This window comes from Corvus hawaiiensis, chromosome 31, assembly GCF_020740725.1.
Source record: "Corvus hawaiiensis isolate bCorHaw1 chromosome 31, bCorHaw1.pri.cur, whole genome shotgun sequence".
Taxonomy (NCBI): domain Eukaryota; kingdom Metazoa; phylum Chordata; class Aves; order Passeriformes; family Corvidae; genus Corvus; species Corvus hawaiiensis.
In genome coordinates this window covers 2878926-2898692 of record NC_063243.1, presented here as the reverse complement: position 1 = coordinate 2898692, position 19767 = coordinate 2878926, and the positions used below count along the sequence as shown (strand labels likewise).

The 19767-nt window shown below is 55.7% G+C and overlaps 2 protein-coding genes and 3 long non-coding RNA genes across 6 annotated transcripts; all 5 read right to left on the bottom strand.

Annotated features, from left to right (window-relative positions):
• Nucleotides 1-709: 709 nt before the first annotated feature.
• Nucleotides 710-9448, bottom strand: LOC125318676 (serine/threonine-protein kinase PAK 3-like). Of its 2 annotated transcripts, none has more exons than XM_048289625.1 (12): nt 8241-9448; nt 6803-6840; nt 6228-6350; nt 5291-5438; nt 4527-4590; nt 3871-3919; nt 3460-3572; nt 3086-3203; nt 2243-2342; nt 1765-1961; nt 1535-1672; nt 710-1292 (listed from the first exon to the last, which is right to left on the bottom strand). In XM_048289625.1, exons 1-12 carry the CDS (start codon nt 8419-8421, stop codon nt 1191-1193), a joined length of 1371 nt encoding a protein of 456 aa, XP_048145582.1. In that variant the 5' UTR covers nt 8422-9448; the 3' UTR covers nt 710-1190. The 2 variants fall into 2 exon arrangements, with proteins under 2 accessions (XP_048145582.1, XP_048145583.1); XM_048289626.1 differs by lacking the exon at nt 8241-9448 and adding an exon at nt 7820-8048.
• Nucleotides 9449-9754: 306 nt separating this feature from the next.
• LOC125318689 lies at nt 9755-10722 on the bottom strand. The gene is made up of 2 exons (XR_007200490.1): nt 10580-10722; nt 9755-10337 (listed from the first exon to the last, which is right to left on the bottom strand). It is a non-coding gene; the product is annotated as an uncharacterized LOC125318689 (long non-coding RNA).
• A 19-nt stretch (nt 10723-10741) lies between these two features.
• Nucleotides 10742-14683, bottom strand: LOC125318761 (serine/threonine-protein kinase PAK 3-like). The gene is made up of 8 exons (XM_048289692.1): nt 14336-14683; nt 13572-13635; nt 12916-12964; nt 12505-12617; nt 12131-12248; nt 11288-11387; nt 10867-11006; nt 10742-10756 (listed from the first exon to the last, which is right to left on the bottom strand). The coding sequence occupies exons 1-8, from the start codon at nt 14670-14672 to the stop codon at nt 10742-10744; spliced, it is 936 nt and encodes a 311-aa protein (XP_048145649.1). The 5' UTR covers nt 14673-14683.
• A 617-nt stretch (nt 14684-15300) lies between these two features.
• On the bottom strand, nt 15301-17093 carry LOC125318688. The gene is made up of 3 exons (XR_007200489.1): nt 16865-17093; nt 15848-15885; nt 15301-15395 (listed from the first exon to the last, which is right to left on the bottom strand). It is a non-coding gene; the product is annotated as an uncharacterized LOC125318688 (long non-coding RNA).
• Nucleotides 17094-18798: 1705 nt separating this feature from the next.
• Nucleotides 18799-19766, bottom strand: LOC125318687. The gene is made up of 2 exons (XR_007200488.1): nt 19624-19766; nt 18799-19381 (listed from the first exon to the last, which is right to left on the bottom strand). It is a non-coding gene; the product is annotated as an uncharacterized LOC125318687 (long non-coding RNA).
• Between the last annotated feature and the right edge of the window lies 1 nt (nt 19767).

Genomic DNA, 19767 nt, shown 5'->3' with positions numbered 1-19767 from the left:
CCTGTCTGCTGGTGGACAAGTGCTGCAGTGTCTTTGAGGAGCTTCACACTGGGCTCTTCACACTTCGCATGCTGCGGGTGGCATTTGAAAATCGATGCAATGGCTGAAAGGCCCAGCTGCACCTTGAAATTCTGTTGCTGAAAAACTGCAGTAATTTACCAGGATAATTCCCCCAATTTGAAAGCGTCTCGTTTTCCCCATCTCCTAGACAGCTCACATCAACCAGCCAGTTGTGGAGCTTACAGAAGGAAGAATGACACCTTAGCAGGGAAAGCCGAGTGTAGGCCCTCGGACTCCCTTGAGCAGAGCGCGTTAAGTGCCCCAAAAGGACCAGAGAGGGAAGCGTTTGGGGGACGTGCCGTTTCAGCCCTCCTTGGCTCTTCGATGCCCCGTGAGCGCCAGGAAAGGGGAACAAGCGGGGCCTGCTCCCTCCTCCTGCCCCGCCGTGAGGGGCGGCTGGCGCTGGGGGATGCCAGGGCACGGGGGGAGGGTGGGGGGGGGGGGCAACATCTGCGCAGGGCGGGCGGGGCGGCAGAGGCCACGGGGCGCGGGGGGCGGGGCAGGGCCCCTCTGCGAGGGGGGAGAGCCTTGGGCCGCTGGGAAGCAGCGCAAAGCCATCAACGGGACAGCCCGTCCAGAGCGCACGGCTTCGAAGGCGCTGCCCAGCTTAGGCACAGCGTGGCAAGGAAGGGAATCTTCCAGGGCTCTGGAGGTTTTACAGTTTTTTATTGCCAGTCCTGCTGAAACCAAGGGCTGAAACCAAGGGTCTTCCAGCTACTTCTTCATCTTCATCTTCATCTTCGTCTTCGTCTTCATCTTCATCATTCTGTCCTCCTGGTGACCTGTTCAGGCTGACAGCTCATGCCTGGTCCAGTTCTGCTGAGTCCCAGCTTTTTCTTTCATAGCTTAATCATCAGTATGGCGATTCGTCCATTTCTACCTCAAGGATAATTCTCAGCTCCCCTACATCAGCAATACTCTACTCTTAGCTAAACAATGCTCCATTAATGAAGCTTTCTGGGGTCTAGAGTCCTAACTGAAACCAGCTAAGCTAAGAAAATCTCAAAACTATAAACTTCCTAACTACGGAACAGCTCATTCTAAAACTCAGGGGATGGCCGCCGAATCTTCTCCTAAACACGGTACATCCCCTCGTCGCTCCTCTGAGCTGGCGGGGCAGCAAGGCCTCCTCAGGCGCAAGCGTCTCCTCTCCAGTCTTCCTGCACTTGCTTGGCTGAGATGATCAGAGCAGCCAGGCTGGAGGCAGGATCGCCTGAGGTCACAAAAGGATGCTGCCCAAAGGAAAAACAAAACCAAAAAGAACCATTACTTCCCAAGATCGCGTCCAACAGGCTCAAGCAGGGTTCCTCTGCTACCAGGAAGACGCACAAAGAGGACCGAGGGCACCATCTGCCCCTCCGCCTTCCGGTCCCGGACCTGTCTCGCCCAGGCCCACGTGGCCCCCAGTCCTCTTTGGCCCTTCACGCAGGCGTCCACAGCTCGCAGGGCTTTTTGCCGCTTTGCTTTTTCTTACCTTCAGGAGTTCCTGGGCAGACCAGCGCCTGTCCTCATCTGTCTGCAGGCAGCAGCGGAGAAAGTCGCGCAGGAGAGCCGAGTGCTGCCTGGGGTTTTGCAGTTTTGGGGCCCCGTTCCTTTCTATCAGTTCTAAAACCTACAAAAAAGGGAAGAGGACACTCTACCTGCTCCTTTCCTAGCCACAACAGCTCTCTCCACACAGAGCCGCACTTTTAAGCTGCACCTTACCCTGAGACGGGGTTCCCTCTGGTAAGGAGCTTCCCCTTCCACCATTTCCAGCCCCACGATCCCCAGTGACCAGATGTCCACTTTGGGGCCGTAGGCTTCTCCTCTCACGACTTCCGGCGCCATCCAGCTGGGAGTGCCGACGCTGGAGCTGCACTTGTCGCGCTCAGGGGTGAGCTGAGCACAGAGGCCAAAGTCAGCTGCGGAGAAAAACAAACCCTGTCAAAGCCAGCTACAACTGGCAAACCCAGCCAAAGGATTGCCCGCTCAAAGCCTGACAAGGCCACGGTGAATCTAGCCGGAAAAGCAGCAGTGCTCTGCTTCCGCGGGGCTGCAGCCAGGGAGATAAGGCACTGGCCACTTCAAAAATGCCCTCACGTTTCACGCGCTGGCCAAGCAGCCCTTCTGGAGAACTGGCAGTTACCCCAGAGCAGCCCCAGAGCGCATCCCGGCAACGCTGCGCCGCACCAAGGATACCCACCCAATTTCACAGATCCGTCCATGCTCACAAGAATGTTGCAGCTTTTGACGTCTCTGTGGATGACTCGGCGGGAATGAAGGAAATGCAGTCCTTGCAGGCACTGAGCGAGAGAGGAGAAAGGGAAAGGTGAAGGTTCAGGACCTGATTGCATCCTGCAAGAAAGGAACGGGCTCGACGAGAGTGGCAGCTTTCTCAGGGACTAGTGAGCCAGGGCGCAGCATCCTAGTGCTGTCAAGAGGAAGAGCTTGCTGCTTCAACACTCTTAGACGAGTGTTCCATCTTTCCAAGCAAAGGCACATCTGAGCTTCCAAAAGCCCCTCCTCCCTTCGGTACGTAGCACGTGCCCTTTGGCTGGGGGGCGTCATGGCAAAGATTTTCTTGGTAGCCTTGTGGCAGCAGAGGAGGAAGCAGCACGTTAGACCAGTTCCAGAATCCCACGCCATCTGGGCTGCACTGCTGTCCTTTGAAGCTGAGGGCATCTCCTTTGCCCTTAGCTTGAAATTCTGCCACCAGCGTGCAGGCTTGGAGCGGCAAGGAATGCAGGATACACAGACAGGCTCCAGGCAAAGCTGGCAAGAGGAAACAAGTGCGACACAGCGAGCGAGCCAGTGAGGCAGCGAGCACGAGCGCCGGAGCACAACGGCAGTACGTAAGAGTGCGAGAACGGAGCCTAGGAAGTGCGGGGACACTGGCAGGCAGTTGGCTTCAGGTGCTCTTTCTTCTCCGTGTCGTGACAGCAACAGCAAAGCAAGGCCGTGAGCAAGAAATCTCTGCTGTTCTTAACCACCAGTTGACAAGGGCCATCCTGTGCAGGCCAGGGGAAGCACAAGTGGCATCCCTCACCTCCCGACAGACAGCGCCTATCTGTCCTTCCTCGAGGTACACTGCCCCGAGTACATCATACAACGTGCCGCCGTCCATGAACTCCATCGCCAGCCAGAGCTCCCCGTCGACCAGGTAGCTGAAAGAAGAAAAGCCCGGCATGGAGAGAGAGGACCTGGGCACAGCCCAGTCACCCGAGGGGCTGACCCAGCTTTTTGGAAGTGCTCTCCAAGCTGCATATGCCAGAAGAGATTATTGCAGACCAAGTGCAACCTCCTCCCCTGCACTGGAGGAGAGAAATCCTAAACAGCTCCATTTTCTGCCAGCAACCAAAGGGGTTTGCCACTTTGGGCTTGCAGTATCCTAAAGGAACGTTGACATGAGAATAGCCCCACCTGTCTAAGTAGGTAACAATATTGGGGTTCCTACTGTCCCTCATGACCACGATTTCATTGACAGCCAGCTCCTCGGACATCTCCTCTTGAAGCGCCATTTTCTTGATGGCCACCTAAAAGGACATTGAGAGACCGTTGACTTGAGAAGGCGCTCGTCGCACGAGATGCCCAGGAACACGCAGCGAGTGCTTGTGCAATGACGCAGCCCAGCTGTGCCAGAGGGCAGAGCTTAGGAGAAGGACCAAAGCCCGTCCCAAATGCCGTCTGCAGGCTGCTGAGCCTAGTCCGTGCTTCAGAGGAGCAGCCTCTGCCGCAGAGATGGAGCGGCCACCCAAAGCTCCAGCCAAGGCTCGCAGCCGCGGCGAAAGCGCTCCAGAGCTGCAAAATCTGCTGGGGGCATTGACACTTTACCTGTTGTCCTGTGCTGGCGTCGAGGGCTTTATAAACAGCTCCAAAACCCCTAGAAAGAAAACAGCAGCAGAAAAAGAAAGCCCTTTAGTCCCTGGCGGTGAAAGCCAGCCTAGGCAGGAGATCTCCCCAGGCTGCCTGGAGCATTTGGAAAACGCCCAGCTGCGGCGCCTCCCCCGCCATTAGCACAACAGCCCAGCAGCCCTCTGCCATGCAGGGTGTCCGGGAGAAAACGGAGGCCCAATGTGAACACCAAGGGCTGCTACAAATCTCCAAGGCACACGCCCGATCGGTTCCGTTCCCAGCCTAAGGGGGACCCTTTGGAAAAACTGGAGAAGAAGAACTTGGAAAACTCTGCCTTGGAGAAGTGTTATCTGCCAGCTCTCGGGTGACAAGGTGCTCTGGTAGGCCGGCATACTGCGGCAGGGGCGGGACATCTTCCAGGCCCTGCTCCTTGCTGCAAGCAAGGCAGACCTTGCCAGCACCAGGTTGTCTTTGATGATGCCTTCTGACTGCTGTGACTGAGCAGTCCTGAGAGGTGGCAAGAAGGTAAAGCCAGAGTCTGACCGTGTTCGCAGCTTGCCTGATGTCACGCTTGACGCTACACCGGCCAGAGACTGGGCCCACGGTTTTGCGTAAGGAGCAGGCGTCAGACTTACCCTCGTCCGAGTTCTTCAAACGCCGAGTATTTCCTCCTCGGCTCGCCCAGACTCACAATGCTCCCTGAAAGACAAAAGCAGTGCAAGGTGCTCACTTTGAAAGGGAGATGCCGCTCCCCAGACGATCCAAGATGCAGCCCCACTGTCGGGAGCTCTGTGCCCTTTGCAGTCACTTGGCTTCCAGCCGCTGAGAACAGCGAGCGGGAGGGCCATCTTCTCCACCTTTCAGCAGCTGGCCTTTCCAAGAAGGACTTCACGGCTTTCAAGCACAGCAGCTCATGTGATAACCCAGAACGATGGGCCTTTGGGAACTGGGCCCTCAGAGCTAAGGAAGGGCCTCCGCAGCCTCTGCACTGGCACCTGCCGCCACCGGCAGGGCCACTTAGGAGAACAACGTGCACCAGTGAGAGGAGGAGTGAGAACAGTCGTAGAAATGGCAGCAGCGGAGAATAGCTGGGGCCCGAGAGCTCCCTGGGGCCCAGTCACCCGCTAGGTGCCAGCCTTCTGCTCAACAGAAACAATCTCTGCTTTTGTCTTTGGCACAGAGGGCAGCCCAGGCAAAGCCAAGCCAGTGCCAGCTGCCCTCGGAGGCAGCGGGAACACGCCGAGCGCTCTCTTGCTGCCTCAAAGCACAGCAACCGGCTCTTGGAGGGAGGCCTAAATGCCTCTGTGACACTAAAGCGAGGAGGAACTTCTGGCGCAGCCAATACAGAGACGCACAGAAAACACGCCGCTCTGGCAGACCGGAAATACACCAGACGTACTCAGTCTCCTCAGGCTCTGCTCCTCTCTCATCTCCAGCTGCTGGGCTGGGCTGCTGGACGAAGTGCTGGCATGTGGGGGAGTGCTGGCTGCTGCAGACCGCGCCGGTGCAGCGGCACGTTGAACGGCAGAGCGCGCGTCAAGAGAGAGCTGGGACAAGAAAGGATTGCCCGTCAGAAAGGTGGTTGGCACAGATACCCCACAGAGCACACGGCCAAAGGAAGGCTGTCGGCCACCGCCAGGCCTCTTTGGCTGGGGGGGTTTTGCATGTGCCCTTCTCAAAGGCAACGGGCAAACCCCGAAGGCTGCTGTGCTACAGCAGCACATGGCCAGGCTCATGCTACATTTTATCGATTTTCTGCAAGACGACTGCAACAAGGTATTGACGAGGTTGCAAAGATACAGAAAGAGGTGGGAGCAGGGCCCCAGAGCCCCGTTGCTTTCCTCCTGCTGTGCTCCCCTGGGCAATGAAGTCACCCTCGAGTGGGCATGGTCGTGTCTGACCAGAAGGCCAGTCTGGTCTACGTTGTGCCTGAAGCTAATTGGTCCCTCCCAGGGGCCAGTGTCTCCTAAGTATCCTGCAAGGCTGTCAACTGCGTCTTTGGACCGTCTCTGGCCGCTGACCACGGGGAGCCTGCAGGGACACCGTGCACCAAGGGGCTCGCTTCTACGCTGGCAACAATTTAAAGGCACAATGCTGCCTCTCATCTGATCCCAAGAGACTTTCTCAGGCCCTCTCAGCGTCCCGGCAAAATGGCGCTCAAATGTGAAAGTTCAGAAGCCATTTGCCAGGGGTCCCTGGCCTGGCTGAAGCAGCACTACGTCATGGCAGGCACACAGCCCCCAGCATCTTCAGGCACGAGCGGCAAGGGCTGGCTCGTCAGAAACTTGAAGCTCGGCCCTGCACCAAAGGCAGTGCCAAGCACAGGTGCCACTTACTGGCTCTGCACGTTCAGGCTGTGGATGGACAACAGATGGAGGCTTCTTGTCATTTGGCTCCTCTTCAGCCTCTTCCTCAGCAAGAGAGGGAGCCAGAGGAGGTGCTGACCCTGCTGGTGAGCCCTGCAGACAGACAGCAGTGAGAGGGACAGGGAGCAGCCAGTCCTTCAGGAGCTGCTTTCTTGTCAGCTCCGGAAGCTGGTTTCTTTTCACCCAGACTAAGGGGAAATCAGAAACTTTGATCAAAGTGGGATTCTGAGTCGTGAAATTCACCCTCTTAAGATGGGCAAATTAGGTGGTGCTCCGTCTTGCTGTGCATTTGATCTTCCACCCTGGCTAGAATCAGCAAGACACCTTTGGCCTGCCACACTTGCCTTTCATCTCTTGAAAGGCTCTTCAATGGAAAATTAGGAAAGAGCCAGTGCTCCCTTTGCTGCTGCTGATGCCAGCACCGACTTGGGCTTTCTTTCCGCCTCTCAGGCTGGCACTCTACACTCTACCGCAACAGGCCAAGCTCACAGCTTGCTGCACAATTCTTACATGCCAGCAAGGTCAGAGGTTCCTTTGCCACTCACCAAAGGACGGGCGTGTCTCCATCCGCGTGTGAGGTGACCTGCAGCGAGCAAGGGAAAAGGAACCAGATGCCATTAGAAAAGTGCCTGTGGCTGGGGAGTCCCACAGGACAAGTCAGTCCCAACAGAGAGCATTTTCCTTTCCCAGCATCCCTCCAGGAGCAACACAAGATTTTTCCCACAGCAAGCAAGAGAACAACAAGGACACGATACTAGGCTCTCTCTACTTTTGTCACTGAAGAAATAGAAACACCATCACAGAAATGCCAAGTGTCCTTTAAGTCAGAGCTTCTGTTCTGCCCAACAGCTCAAGCAGCTTTTTCCTCTTCTCTTTCCTGCAACCTTTCTTTTCGTTTGTTGTTGTTGTTGTTGTTGTTGTTGTTGCTGTTGTTTTATTTGTTTTTTATTTTTTAAAAATAAATTGCATACACTAATTCCCATCAACTTGCTGCAAATGATACCCCGGGAAAGCTTCCACAAAGGGCCCCATAGCTGTGGCGGTTCTCTTCTAAAGCAGCCCAGGAACAGCTCCTGGGTTCAGGAGCAAAGCCTAACCGGTTAGGAGCTTGCACTTCATCGCCCAGGGAATCGCTCTCTTGGCGCACCGTAAAGGGTCACAGCAGAGAGCCAAGGCCTCTAATGGCAGGATTTGGAGCAAAAAAGTGCTTTCCCTCACTCCTGGCCAAGTTTTAGAAGTACTTGTGAGACTCCCTGCCAGCCTGCAATTTGCAGGTTGTCTCGGCTGAAGCAGCAAGCTGAGGAAATGACAGTGTCCAACGCCACGCGCTCTCCCGTGGAGGGAACGCGGCCCCTGCAGGTTACGTTGCAAATACTCTGCACCCGCCAGCGAGTGCAGACACCCCCTTTTTAGCTGATGCTGTTGGCAGGAGCTTTAGCAAAGGAGCGGCATCTTAATGGCACTTTTGCTCCCAAGTCAGCTTCATCACTACAAACAAGCATAAAGAGCAAAGTGAAGCAAACGCCGTGTGATGGCTACCCCCAGGATAAACCTTTACTTACGAGTCAGGTGGGTCAGGAAGTAGCCGGAATACGCCACAGAAAAAACCGTGCAAACCGCGGCACAGACTTGCCCGATCATTCTAGCAGTGCTGTGCGGGTTTGCACACTGAATGCCACCCGGGGGAAAAACCAAGGCTCCTCTCGGGGTGCAGGCCGTCTGCTGAGAACGCCTCAGTCACGAGGGTCCTCCTGCAGCGAGCAAGCCAAAGAGCTGCTCTGGACAACGAGGCCTCGCGCGCACCGGGACAACGTTGCATCGACAGCACTGTGATGCGGCCCGGCTCCCTTGACGTCACAATAGCAGCCGCTCTGGGTCTGTTGGCATAGTTACGCCCAGCAACCAAAATCTTCTGTACAGCTGACGCAAAAGAAAAGCCTGGGAAGATCTCCTCAGTCGTAAAGCAGGAGAAAAAATCCTTACCGTCCATAAGCCAGTGCTCAAGGCATCCCGGGGTAACTCCGAAAATGCACCGATCCAGCAGGGCCCCAAGAAATCCAAGCAAACGTGACTTTTCCTCCCCAAGGCTTTGACTAAAAGCAAGTGTGCTTGTTCCTGCTGGCATCTTTGTTGCTTCTGAAAGCCCTAACTGCTTTGATGACATTTAGGGGACAAAAGAAGCCAAGGAAATCAGTTTCCAGGAGTATTGCAGTGCGCAGTTGCTTCTTGAGCACGTAGGTGCATGCTGACCTTTGCTCTGACTCAGTTTGGAGCCTGACCTCCCTTTCTGACAGGGAGATGTTGGCTTGTCTCCTGACACAAAGCTCCTCTCTTCCTGCTTGCTCTTTCTTTGGCACCTTAACGTTGGACAACGTGCAGAAGAGCTGCGCGCGGATTCTTGGGCTGCCACGCTTTTGTTGTGTTGCAGCTCTGGCAGCAGCCTTCCGGCTACCGCTGTGCGGTGGCCTGCAGGTGCCGAGCCCAAAGAAGGCCTGTTTCAAACAGTCAAAAGCTGCAGCCTCACAGATGTTTGCCCAGGCTCCGTGCTCCCTGTAAGATTCCTTGCAGACATTTGGACGGCCACATCCCAATGAAAATGAGATGCAGTCATTCCCTTCTCTGTCAAAAGCTCCAGTTAAAGCCAGGAGCCAGCTCGAAAGAGGAGAGAAAGTACTGAGTGGGAGAGGGAAACGAGTGCATGCAGCTCCTCTGGAAACCAACTCTGCTTGCCCGTGCAATAACGGCTCCGGGCTTAGCTTGCTTTTCTGGTGACTCAGCACAGACACGTCCTGTCTGCTGGTGGACAAGTGCTGCAGTGTCTTTGAGGAGCTTCACACTGGGCTCTTCACACTTCGCATGCTGCGGGTGGCATTTGAAAATCGATGCAATGGCTGAAAGGCCCAGCTGCACCTTGAAATTCTGTTGCTGAAAAACTGCAGTAATTTACCAGGATAATTCCCCCAATTTGAAAGCGTCTCGTTTTCCCCATCTCCTAGACAGCTCACATCAACCAGCCAGTTGTGGAGCTTACAGAAGGAAGAATGACACCTTAGCAGGGAAAGCCGAGTGTAGGCCCTCGGACTCCCTTGAGCAGAGCGCGTTAAGTGCCCCAAAAGGACCAGAGAGGGAAGCGTTTGGGGGACGTGCCGTTTCAGCCCTCCTTGGCTCTTCGATGCCCCGTGAGCGCCAGGAAAGGGGAACAAGCGGGGCCTGCTCCCTCCTCCTGCCGCGCCGTGAGGGGCGGCTGGCGCTGGGGGATGCCAGGGCACGGGGGGCGGGTGGGGGGGGGGGGCAACATCTGCGCAGGGCGGGCGGGGCGGCAGAGGCCACGGGGCGCGGGGGGCGGGGCAGGGCCCCTCTGCGAGGGGGGAGAGCCTTGGGCCGCTGGGAAGCAGCGCAAAGCCATCAACGGGACAGCCCGTCCAGAGCGCACGGCTTCGAAGGCGCTGTCCAGCTTAGGCACAGCGTGGCAAGGAAGGGAATCTTCCAGGGCTCTGGAGGTTTTACAGTTTTTTATTGCCAGTCCTGCTGAAACCAAGGGCTGAAACCAAGGGTCTTCCAGCTACTTCTTCATCTTCATCTTCATCTTCGTCTTCGTCTTCATCTTCATCATTCTGTCCTCCTGGTGACCTGTTCAGGCTGACAGCTCATGCCTGGTCCAGTTCTGCTGAGTCCCAGCTTTTTCTTTCATAGCTTAATCATCAGTATGGCGATTCGTCCATTTCTACCTCAAGGATAATTCTCAGCTCCCCTACATCAGCAATACTCTACTCTTAGCTAAACAATGCTCCATTAATGAAGCTTTCTGGGGTCTAGAGTCCTAACTGAAACCAGCTAAGCTAAGAAAATCTCAAAACTATAAACTTCCTAACTACGGAACAGCTCATTCTAAAACTCAGGGGATGGCCGCCGAATCTTCTCCTAAACACGGTACATCCCCTCGTCGCTCCTCTGAGCTGGCGGGGCAGCAAGGCCTCCTCAGGCGCAAGCGTCTCCTCTCCAGTCTTCCTGCACTTGCTTGGCTGAGATGATCAGAGCAGCCAGGCTGGAGGCAGGATCGCCTGAGGTCACAAAAGGATGCTGCCCAAAGGAAAAACAAAACCAAAAAGAACCATTACTTCCCAAGATCGCGTCCAACAGGCTCAAGCAGGGTTCCTCTGCTACCAGGAAGACGCACAAAGAGGACCGAGGGCACCATCTGCCCCTCCGCCTTCCGGTCCCGGACCTGTCTCGCCCAGGCCCACGTGGCCCCCAGTCCTCTTTGGCCCTTCACGCAGGCGTCCACAGCTCGCAGGGCTTTTTGCCGCTTTGCTTTTTCTTACCTTCAGGAGTTCCTGGGCAGACCAGCGCCTGTCCTCATCTGTCTGCAGGCAGCAGCGGAGAAAGTCGCGCAGGAGAGCCGAGTGCTGCCTGGGGTTTTGCAGTTTTGGGGCCCCGTTCCTTTCTATCAGTTCTAAAACCTACAAAAAAGGGAAGAGGACACTCTACCTGCTCCTTTCCTAGCCACAACAGCTCTCTCCACACAGAGCCGCACTTTTAAGCTGCACCTTAGCCTGAGACGGGGTTCCCTCTGGTAAGGAGCTTCCCCTTCCACCATTTCCAGCCCCACGATCCCCAGTGACCAGATGTCCACTTTGGGGCCGTAGGCTTCTCCTCTCACGACTTCCGGCGCCATCCAGCTGGGAGTGCCGACGCTGGAGCTGCACTTGTCACGCTCAGGGGTGAGCTGAGCACAGAGGCCAAAGTCAGCTGCGGAGAAAAACAAACCCTGTCAAAGCCAGCTACAACTGGCAAACCCAGCCAAAGGATTGCCCGCTCAAAGCCTGACAAGGCCACGGTGAATCTAGCCGGAAAAGCAGCAGTGCTCTGCTTCCGCGGGGCTGCAGCCAGGGAGATAAGGCACCGGCCACTTCAAAAATGCCCTCACGTTTCACGCGCTGGCCAAGCAGCCCTTCTGGAGAACTGGCAGTTACCCCAGAGCAGCCCCAGAGCGCATCCCGGCAACGCTGCGCCGCACCAAGGATACCCACCCAATTTCACAGATCCGTCCATGCTCACAAGAATGTTGCAGCTTTTGACGTCTCTGTGGATGACTCGGCGGGAATGAAGGAAATGCAGTCCTTGCAGGCACTGAGCGAGAGAGGAGAAAGGGAAAGGTGAAGGTTCAGGACCTGATTGCATCCTGCAAGAAAGGAACGGGCTCGACGAGAGTGGCAGCTTTCTCAGGGACTAGTGAGCCAGGGCGCAGCATCCTAGTGCTGTCAAGAGGAAGAGCTTGCTGCTTCAACACTCTTAGACGAGTGTTCCATCTTTCCAAGCAAAGGCACATCTGAGCTTCCAAAAGCCCCTCCTCCCTTCGGTACGTAGCACGTGCCCTTTGGCTGGGGGGCGTCATGGCAAAGATTTTCTTGGTAGCCTTGTGGCAGCAGAGGAGGAAGCAGCACGTTAGACCAGTTCCAGAATCCAACGCCATCTGGGCTGCACTGCTGTCCTTTGAAGCTGAGGGCATCTCCTTTGCCCTTAGCTTGAAATTCTGCCACCAGCGTGCAGGCTTGGAGCGGCAAGGAATGCAGGATACACAGACAGGCTCCAGGCAAAGCTGGCAAGAGGAAACAAGTGCGACACAGCGAGCGAGCCAGTGAGGCAGCGAGCACGAGCGCCGGAGCACAACGGCAGTACGTAAGAGTGCGAGAACGGAGCCTAGGAAGTGCGGGGACACTGGCAGGCAGTTGGCTTCAGGTGCTCTTTCTTCTCCGTGTCGTGACAGCAACAGCAAAGCAAGGCCGTGAGCAAGAAATCTCTGCTGTTCTTAACCACCAGTTGACAAGGGCCATCCTGTGCAGGCCAGGGGAAGCACAAGTGGCATCCCTCACCTCCCGACAGACAGCGCCTATCTGTCCTTCCTCGAGGTACACTGCCCCGAGTACATCATACAACGTGCCGCCGTCCATGAACTCCATCGCCAGCCAGAGCTCCCCGTCGACCAGGTAGCTGAAAGAAGAAAAGCCCGGCATGGAGAGAGAGGACCTGGGCACAGCCCAGTCACCCGAGGGGCTGACCCAGCTTTTTGGAAGTGCTCTCCAAGCTGCATATGCCAGAAGAGATTATTGCAGACCAAGTGCAACCTCCTCCCCTGCACTGGAGGAGAGAAATCCTAAACAGCTCCATTTTCTGCCAGCAACCAAAGGGGTTTGCCACTTTGGGCTTGCAGTATCCTAAAGGAACGTTGACATGAGAATAGCCCCACCTGTCTAAGTAGGTAACAATATTGGGGTTCCTACTGTCCCTCATGACCACGATTTCATTGACAGCCAGCTCCTCGGACATCTCCTCTTGAAGCGCCATTTTCTTGATGGCCACCTAAAAGGACATTGAGAGACCGTTGACTTGAGAAGGCGCTCGTCGCACGAGATGCCCAGGAACACGCAGCGAGTGCTTGTGCAATGACGCAGCCCAGCTGTGCCAGAGGGCAGAGCTTAGGAGAAGGACCAAAGCCCGTCCCAAATGCCGTCTGCAGGCTGCTGAGCCTAGTCCGTGCTTCAGAGGAGCAGCCTCTGCCGCAGAGATGGAGCGGCCACCCAAAGCTCCAGCCAAGGCTCGCAGCCGCGGCGAAAGCGCTCCAGAGCTGCAAAATCTGCTGGGGGCATTGACACTTTACCTGTTGTCCTGTGCTGGCGTCGAGGGCTTTATAAACAGCTCCAAAACCCCTAGAAAGAAAACAGCAGCAGAAAAAGAAAGCCCTTTAGTCCCTGGCGGTGAAAGCCAGCCTAGGCAGGAGATCTCCCCAGGCTGCCTGGAGCATTTGGAAAACGCCCAGCTGCGGCGCCTCCCCCACCATTAGCACAACAGCCCAGCAGCCCTCTGCCATGCAGGGTGTCCGGGAGAAAACGGAGGCCCAATGTGAACACCAAGGGCTGCTACAAATCTCCAAGGCACACGCCCGATCGGTTCCGTTCCCAGCCTAAGGGGGACCCTTTGGAAAAACTGGAGAAGAAGAACTTGGAAAACTCTGCCTTGGAGAAGTGTTATCTGCCAGCTCTCGGGTGACAAGGTGCTCTGGTAGGCCGGCATACTGCGGCAGGGGCGGGACATCTTCCAGGCCCTGCTCCTTGCTGCAAGCAAGGCAGACCTTGCCAGCACCAGGTTGTCTTTGATGATGCCTTCTGACTGCTGTGACTGAGCAGTCCTGAGAGGTGGCAGGAAGGTAAAGCCAGAGTCTGACCGTGTTCGCAGCTTGCCTGATGTCACGCTTGACGCTACACCGGCCAGAGACTGGGCCCACGGTTTTGCGTAAGGAGCAGGCGTCAGACTTACCCTCGTCCGAGTTCTTCAAACGCCGAGTATTTCCTCCTCGGCTCGCCCAGACTCACAATGCTCCCTGAAAGACAAAAGCAGTGCAAGGTGCTCACTTTGAAAGGGAGATGCCGCTCCCCAGACGATCCAAGATGCAGCCCCACTGTCGGGAGCTCTGTGCCCTTTGCAGTCACTTGGCTTCCAGCCGCTGAGAACAGCGAGCGGGAGGGCCATCTTCTCCACCTTTCAGCAGCTGGCCTTTCCAAGAAGGACTTCACGGCTTTCAAGCACAGCAGCTCATGTGATAACCCAGAACGATGGGCCTTTGGGAACTGGGCCCTCAGAGCTAAGGAAGGGCCTCCGCAGCCTCTGCACTGGCACCTGCCGCCACCGGCAGGGCCACTTAGGAGAACAACGTGCACCAGTGAGAGGAGGAGTGAGAACAGTCGTAGAAATGGCAGCAGCGGAGAATAGCTGGGGCCCGAGAGCTCCCTGGGGCCCAGTCACTCGCTAGGTGCCAGCCTTCTGCTCAACAGAAACAATCTCTGCTTTTGTCTTTGGCACAGAGGGCAGCCCAGGCAAAGCCAAGCCAGTGCCAGCTGCCCTCGGAGGCAGCGGGAACACGCCGAGCGCTCTCTTGCTGCCTCAAAGCACAGCAACCGGCTCTTGGAGGGAGGCCTAAATGCCTCTGTGACACTAAAGCGAGGAGGAACTTCTGGCGCAGCCAATACAGAGACGCACAGAAAACACGCCGCTCTGGCAGACCGGAAATACACCAGACGTACTCAGTCTCCTCAGGCTCTGCTCCTCTCTCATCTCCAGCTGCTGGGCTGGGCTGCTGGACGAAGTGCTGGCATGTGGGGGAGTGCTGGCTGCTGCAGACCGCGCCGGTGCAGCGGCACGTTGAACGGCAGAGCGCGCGTCAAGAGAGAGCTGGGACAAGAAAGGATTGCCCGTCAGAAAGGTGGTTGGCACAGATACCCCACAGAGCACACGGCCAAAGGAAGGCTGTCGGCCACCGCCAGGCCTCTTTGGCTGGGGGGGTTTTGCATGTGCCCTTCTCAAAGGCAACGGGCAAACCCCGAAGGCTGCTGTGCTACAGCAGCACATGGCCAGGCTCATGCTACATTTTATCGATTTTCTGCAAGACGACTGCAACAAGGTATTGACGAGGTTGCAAAGATACAGAAAGAGGTGGGAGCAGGGCCCCAGAGCCCCGTTGCTTTCCTCCTGCTGTGCTCCCCTGGGCAATGAAGTCACCCTCGAGTGGGCATGGTCGTGTCTGACCAGAAGGCCAGTCTGGTCTACGTTGTGCCTGAAGCTAATTGGTCCCTCCCAGGGGCCAGTGTCTCCTAAGTATCCTGCAAGGCTGTCAACTGCGTCTTTGGACCGTCTCTGGCCGCTGACCACGGGGAGCCTGCAGGGACACCGTGCACCAAGGGGCTCGCTTCTACGCTGGCAACAATTTAAAGGCACAATGCTGCCTCTCATCTGATCCCAAGAGACTTTCTCAGGCCCTCTCAGCGTCCCGGCAAAATGGCGCTCAAATGTGAAAGTTCAGAAGCCATTTGCTAGGGGTCCCTGGCCTGGCTGAAGCAGCACTACGTCATGGCAGGCACACAGCCCCCAGCATCTTCAGGCACGAGCGGCAAGGGCTGGCTCGTCAGAAACTTGAAGCTCGGCCCTGCACCAAAGGCAGTGCCAAGCACAGGTGCCACTTACTGGCTCTGCACGTTGAGGCTGTGGATGGACAACAGATGGAGGCTTCTTGTCATTTGGCTCCTCTTCAGCCTCTTCCTCAGCAAGAGAGGGAGCCAGAGGAGGTGCTGACCCTGCTGGTGAGCCCTGCAGACAGACAGCAGTGAGAGGGACAGGGAGCAGCCAGTCCTTCAGGAGCTGCTTTCTTGTCAGCTCCGGAAGCTGGTTTCTTTTCACCCAGACTAAGGGGAAATCAGAAACTTTGATCAAAGTGGGATTCTGAGTCGTGAAATTCACCCTCTTAAGATGGGCAAATTAGGTGGTGCTCCGTCTTGCTGTGCATTTGATCTTCCACCCTGGCTAGAATCAGCAAGACACCTTTGGCCTGCCACACTTGCCTTTCATCTCTTGAAAGGCTCTTCAATGGAAAATTAGGAAAGAGCCAGTGCTCCCTTTGCTGCTGCTGATGCCAGCACCGACTTGGGCTTTCTTTCCGCCTCTCAGGCTGGCACTCTACACTCTACCGCAACAGGCCAAGCTCACAGCTTGCTGCACAATTCTTACATGCCAGCAAGGTCAGAGGTTCCTTTGCCACTCACCAAAGGACGGGCGTGTCTCCATCCGCGTGTGAGGTGACCTGCAGCGAGCAAGGGAAAAGGAACCAGATGCCATTAGAAAAGTGCCTGTGGCTGGGGAGTCCCACAGGACAAGTCAGTCCCAACAGAGAGCATTTTCCTTTCCCAGCATCCCTCCAGGAGCAACACAAGATTTTTCCCACAGCAAGCAAGAGAACAACAAGGACACGATACTAGGCTCTCTCTACTTTTGTCACTGAAGAAATAGAAACACCATCACAGAAATGCCAAGTGTCCTTTAAGTCAGAGCTTCTGTTCTGCCCAACAGCTCAAGCAGCTTTTTCCTCTTCTCTTTCCTGCAACCTTTCTTTTCGTTTGTTGTTGTTGTTGTTGTTGTTGTTGTTGCTGTTGTTTTATTTGTTTTTTATTTTTTAAAAATAAATTGCATACACTAATTCCCATCAACTTGCTGCAAATGATACCCCGGGAAAGCTTCCACAAAGGGCCCCATAGCTGTGGCGGTTCTCTTCTAAAGCAGCCCAGGAACAGCTCCTGGGTTCAGGAGCAAAGCCTAACCGGTTAGGAGCTTGCACTTCATCGCCCAGGGAATCGCTCTCTTGGCGCACCGTAAAGGGTCACAGCAGAGAGCCAAGGCCTCTAATGGCAGGATTTGGAGCAAAAAAGTGCTTTCCCTCACTCCTGGCCAAGTTTTAGAAGTACTTGTGAGACTCCCTGCCAGCCTGCAATTTGCAGGTTGTCTCGGCTGAAGCAGCAAGCTGAGGAAATGACAGTGTCCAACGCCACGCGCTCTCCCGTGGAGGGAACGCGGCCCCTGCAGGTTACGTTGCAAATACTCTGCACCCGCCAGCGAGTGCAGACACCCCCTTTTTAGCTGATGCTGTTGGCAGGAGCTTTAGCAAAGGAGCGGCATCTTAATGGCACTTTTGCTCCCAAGTCAGCTTCATCACTACAAACAAGCATAAAGAGCAAAGTGAAGCAAACGCCGTGTGATGGCTACCCCCAGGATAAACCTTTACTTACGAGTCAGGTGGGTCAGGAAGTAGCCGGAATACGCCACAGAAAAAACCGTGCAAACCGCGGCACAGACTTGCCCGATCATTCTAGCAGTGCTGTGCGGGTTTGCACACTGAATGCCACCCGGGGGAAAAACCAAGGCTCCTCTCGGGGTGCAGGCCGTCTGCTGAGAACGCCTCAGTCACGAGGGTCCTCCTGCAGCGAGCAAGCCAAAGAGCTGCTCTGGACAACGAGGCCTCGCGCGCACCGGGACAACGTTGCATCGACAGCACTGTGATGCGGCCCGGCTCCCTTGACGTCACAATAGCAGCCGCTCTGGGTCTGTTGGCATAGTTACGCCCAGCAACCAAAATCTTCTGTACAGCTGACGCAAAAGAAAAGCCTGGGAAGATCTCCTCAGTCGTAAAGCAGGAGAAAAAATCCTTACCGTCCATAAGCCAGTGCTCAAGGCATCCCGGGGTAACTCCGAAAATGCACCGATCCAGCAGGGCCCCAAGAAATCCAAGCAAACGTGACTTTTCCTCCCCAAGGCTTTGACTAAAAGCAAGTGTGCTTGTTCCTGCTGGCATCTTTGTTGCTTCTGAAAGCCCTAACTGCTTTGATGACATTTAGGGGACAAAAGAAGCCAAGGAAATCAGTTTCCAGGAGTATTGCAGTGCGCAGTTGCTTCTTGAGCACGTAGGTGCATGCTGACCTTTGCTCTGACTCAGTTTGGAGCCTGACCTCCCTTTCTGACAGGGAGATGTTGGCTTGTCTCCTGACACAAAGCTCCTCTCTTCCTGCTTGCTCTTTCTTTGGCACCTTAACGTTGGACAACGTGCAGAAGAGCTGCGCGCGGATTCTTGGGCTGCCACGCTTTTGTTGTGTTGCAGCTCTGGCAGCAGCCTTCCGGCTACCGCTGTGCGGTGGCCTGCAGGTGCCGAGCCCAAAGAAGGCCTGTTTCAAACAGTCAAAAGCTGCAGCCTCACAGATGTTTGCCCAGGCTCCGTGCTCCCTGTAAGATTCCTTGCAGACATTTGGACGGCCACATCCCAATGAAAATGAGATGCAGTCATTCCCTTCTCTGTCAAAAGCTCCAGTTAAAGCCAGGAGCCAGCTCGAAAGAGGAGAGAAAGTACTGAGTGGGAGAGGGAAACGAGTGCATGCAGCTCCTCTGGAAACCAACTCTGCTTGCCCGTGCAATAACGGCTCCGGGCTTAGCTTGCTTTTCTGGTGACTCAGCACAGACACGTCCTGTCTGCTGGTGGACAAGTGCTGCAGTGTCTTTGAGGAGCTTCACACTGGGCTCTTCACACTTCGCATGCTGCGGGTGGCATTTGAAAATCGATGCAATGGCTGAAAGGCCCAGCTGCACCTTGAAATTCTGTTGCTGAAAAACTGCAGTAATTTACCAGGATAATTCCCCCAATTTGAAAGCGTCTCGTTTTCCCCATCTCCTAGACAGCTCACATCAACCAGCCAGTTGTGGAGCTTACAGAAGGAAGAATGACACCTTAGCAGGGAAAGCCGAGTGTAGGCCCTCGGACTCCCTTGAGCAGAGCGCGTTAAGTGCCCCAAAAGGACCAGAGAGGGAAGCGTTTGGGGGACGTGCCGTTTCAGCCCTCCTTGGCTCTTCGATGCCCCGTGAGCGCCAGGAAAGGGGAACAAGCGGGGCCTGCTCCCTCCTCCTGCCGCGCCGTGAGGGGCGGCTGGCGCTGGGGGATGCCAGGGCACGGGGGGCGGGTGGGGGGGGGGGCAACATCTGCGCAGGGCGGGCGGGGCGGCAGAGGCCACGGGGCGCGGGGGGCGGGGCAGGGCCCCTCTGCGAGGGGGGAGAGCCTTGGGCCGCTGGGAAGCAGCGCAAAGCCATCAACGGGACAGCCCGTCCAGAGCGCACGGCTTCGAAGGCGCTGTCCAGCTTAGGCACAGCGTGGCAAGGAAGGGAATCTTCCAGGGCTCTGGAGGTTTTACAGTTTTTTATTGCCAGTCCTGCTGAAACCAAGGGCTGAAACCAAGGGTCTTCCAGCTACTTCTTCATCTTCATCTTCATCTTCGTCTTCGTCTTCATCTTCATCATTCTGTCCTCCTGGTGACCTGTTCAGGCTGACAGCTCATGCCTGGTCCAGTTCTGCTGAGTCCCAGCTTTTTCTTTCATAGCTTAATCATCAGTATGGCGATTCGTCCATTTCTACCTCAAGGATAATTCTCAGCTCCCCTACATCAGCAATACTCTACTCTTAGCTAAACAATGCTCCATTAATGAAGCTTTCTGGGGTCTAGAGTCCTAACTGAAACCAGCTAAGCTAAGAAAATCTCAAAACTATAAACTTCCTAACTACGGAACAGCTCATTCTAAAACTCAGGGGATGGCCGCCGAATCTTCTCCTAAACACGGTACATCCCCTCGTCGCTCCTCTGAGCTGGCGGGGCAGCAAGGCCTCCTCAGGCGCAAGCGTCTCCTCTCCAGTCTTCCTGCACTTGCTTGGCTGAGATGATCAGAGCAGCCAGGCTGGAGGCAGGATCGCCTGAGGTCACAAAAGGATGCTGCCCAAAGGAAAAACAAAACCAAAAAGAACCATTACTTCCCAAGATCGCGTCCAACAGGCTCAAGCAGGGTTCCTCTGCTACCAGGAAGACGCACAAAGAGGACCGAGGGCACCATCTGCCCCTCCGCCTTCCGGTCCCGGACCTGTCTCGCCCAGGCCCACGTGGCCCCCAGTCCTCTTTGGCCCTTCACGCAGGCGTCCACAGCTCGCAGGGCTTTTTGCCGCTTTGCTTTTTCTTACCTTCAGGAGTTCCTGGGCAGACCAGCGCCTGTCCTCATCTGTCTGCAGGCAGCAGCGGAGAAAGTCGCGCAGGAGAGCCGAGTGCTGCCTGGGGTTTTGCAGTTTTGGGGCCCCGTTCCTTTCTATCAGTTCTAAAACCTACAA

Coding starts and splice junctions, on each gene's coding strand:
- LOC125318761 (XM_048289692.1), bottom strand. CDS start 14,672: ATGAGCCTGGCCATGTGCTGCTGTAGCACAGCAGCCTTCGGGGTTTGC. Junction 12,618..12,915: donor ACGCCAGCACAGGACAACAG/GTAAAGTGTCAA, acceptor ATGTCCTTTTAG/GTGGCCATCAAGAAAATGGC. Junction 11,007..11,287: donor GGACGGATCTGTGAAATTGG/GTGGGTATCCTT, acceptor TTTTCTCCGCAG/CTGACTTTGGCCTCTGTGCT.
- LOC125318676 (XM_048289625.1), bottom strand. CDS start 8,421: ATGTCATCAAAGCAGTTAGGGCTTTCAGAAGCAACAAAGATGCCAGCA. Junction 3,920..4,526: donor TTTGAAGAACTCGGACGAGG/GTAAGTCTGACG, acceptor TTTTCTTTCTAG/GGGTTTTGGAGCTGTTTATA. Junction 1,962..2,242: donor GGACGGATCTGTGAAATTGG/GTGGGTATCCTT, acceptor TTTTCTCCGCAG/CTGACTTTGGCCTCTGTGCT.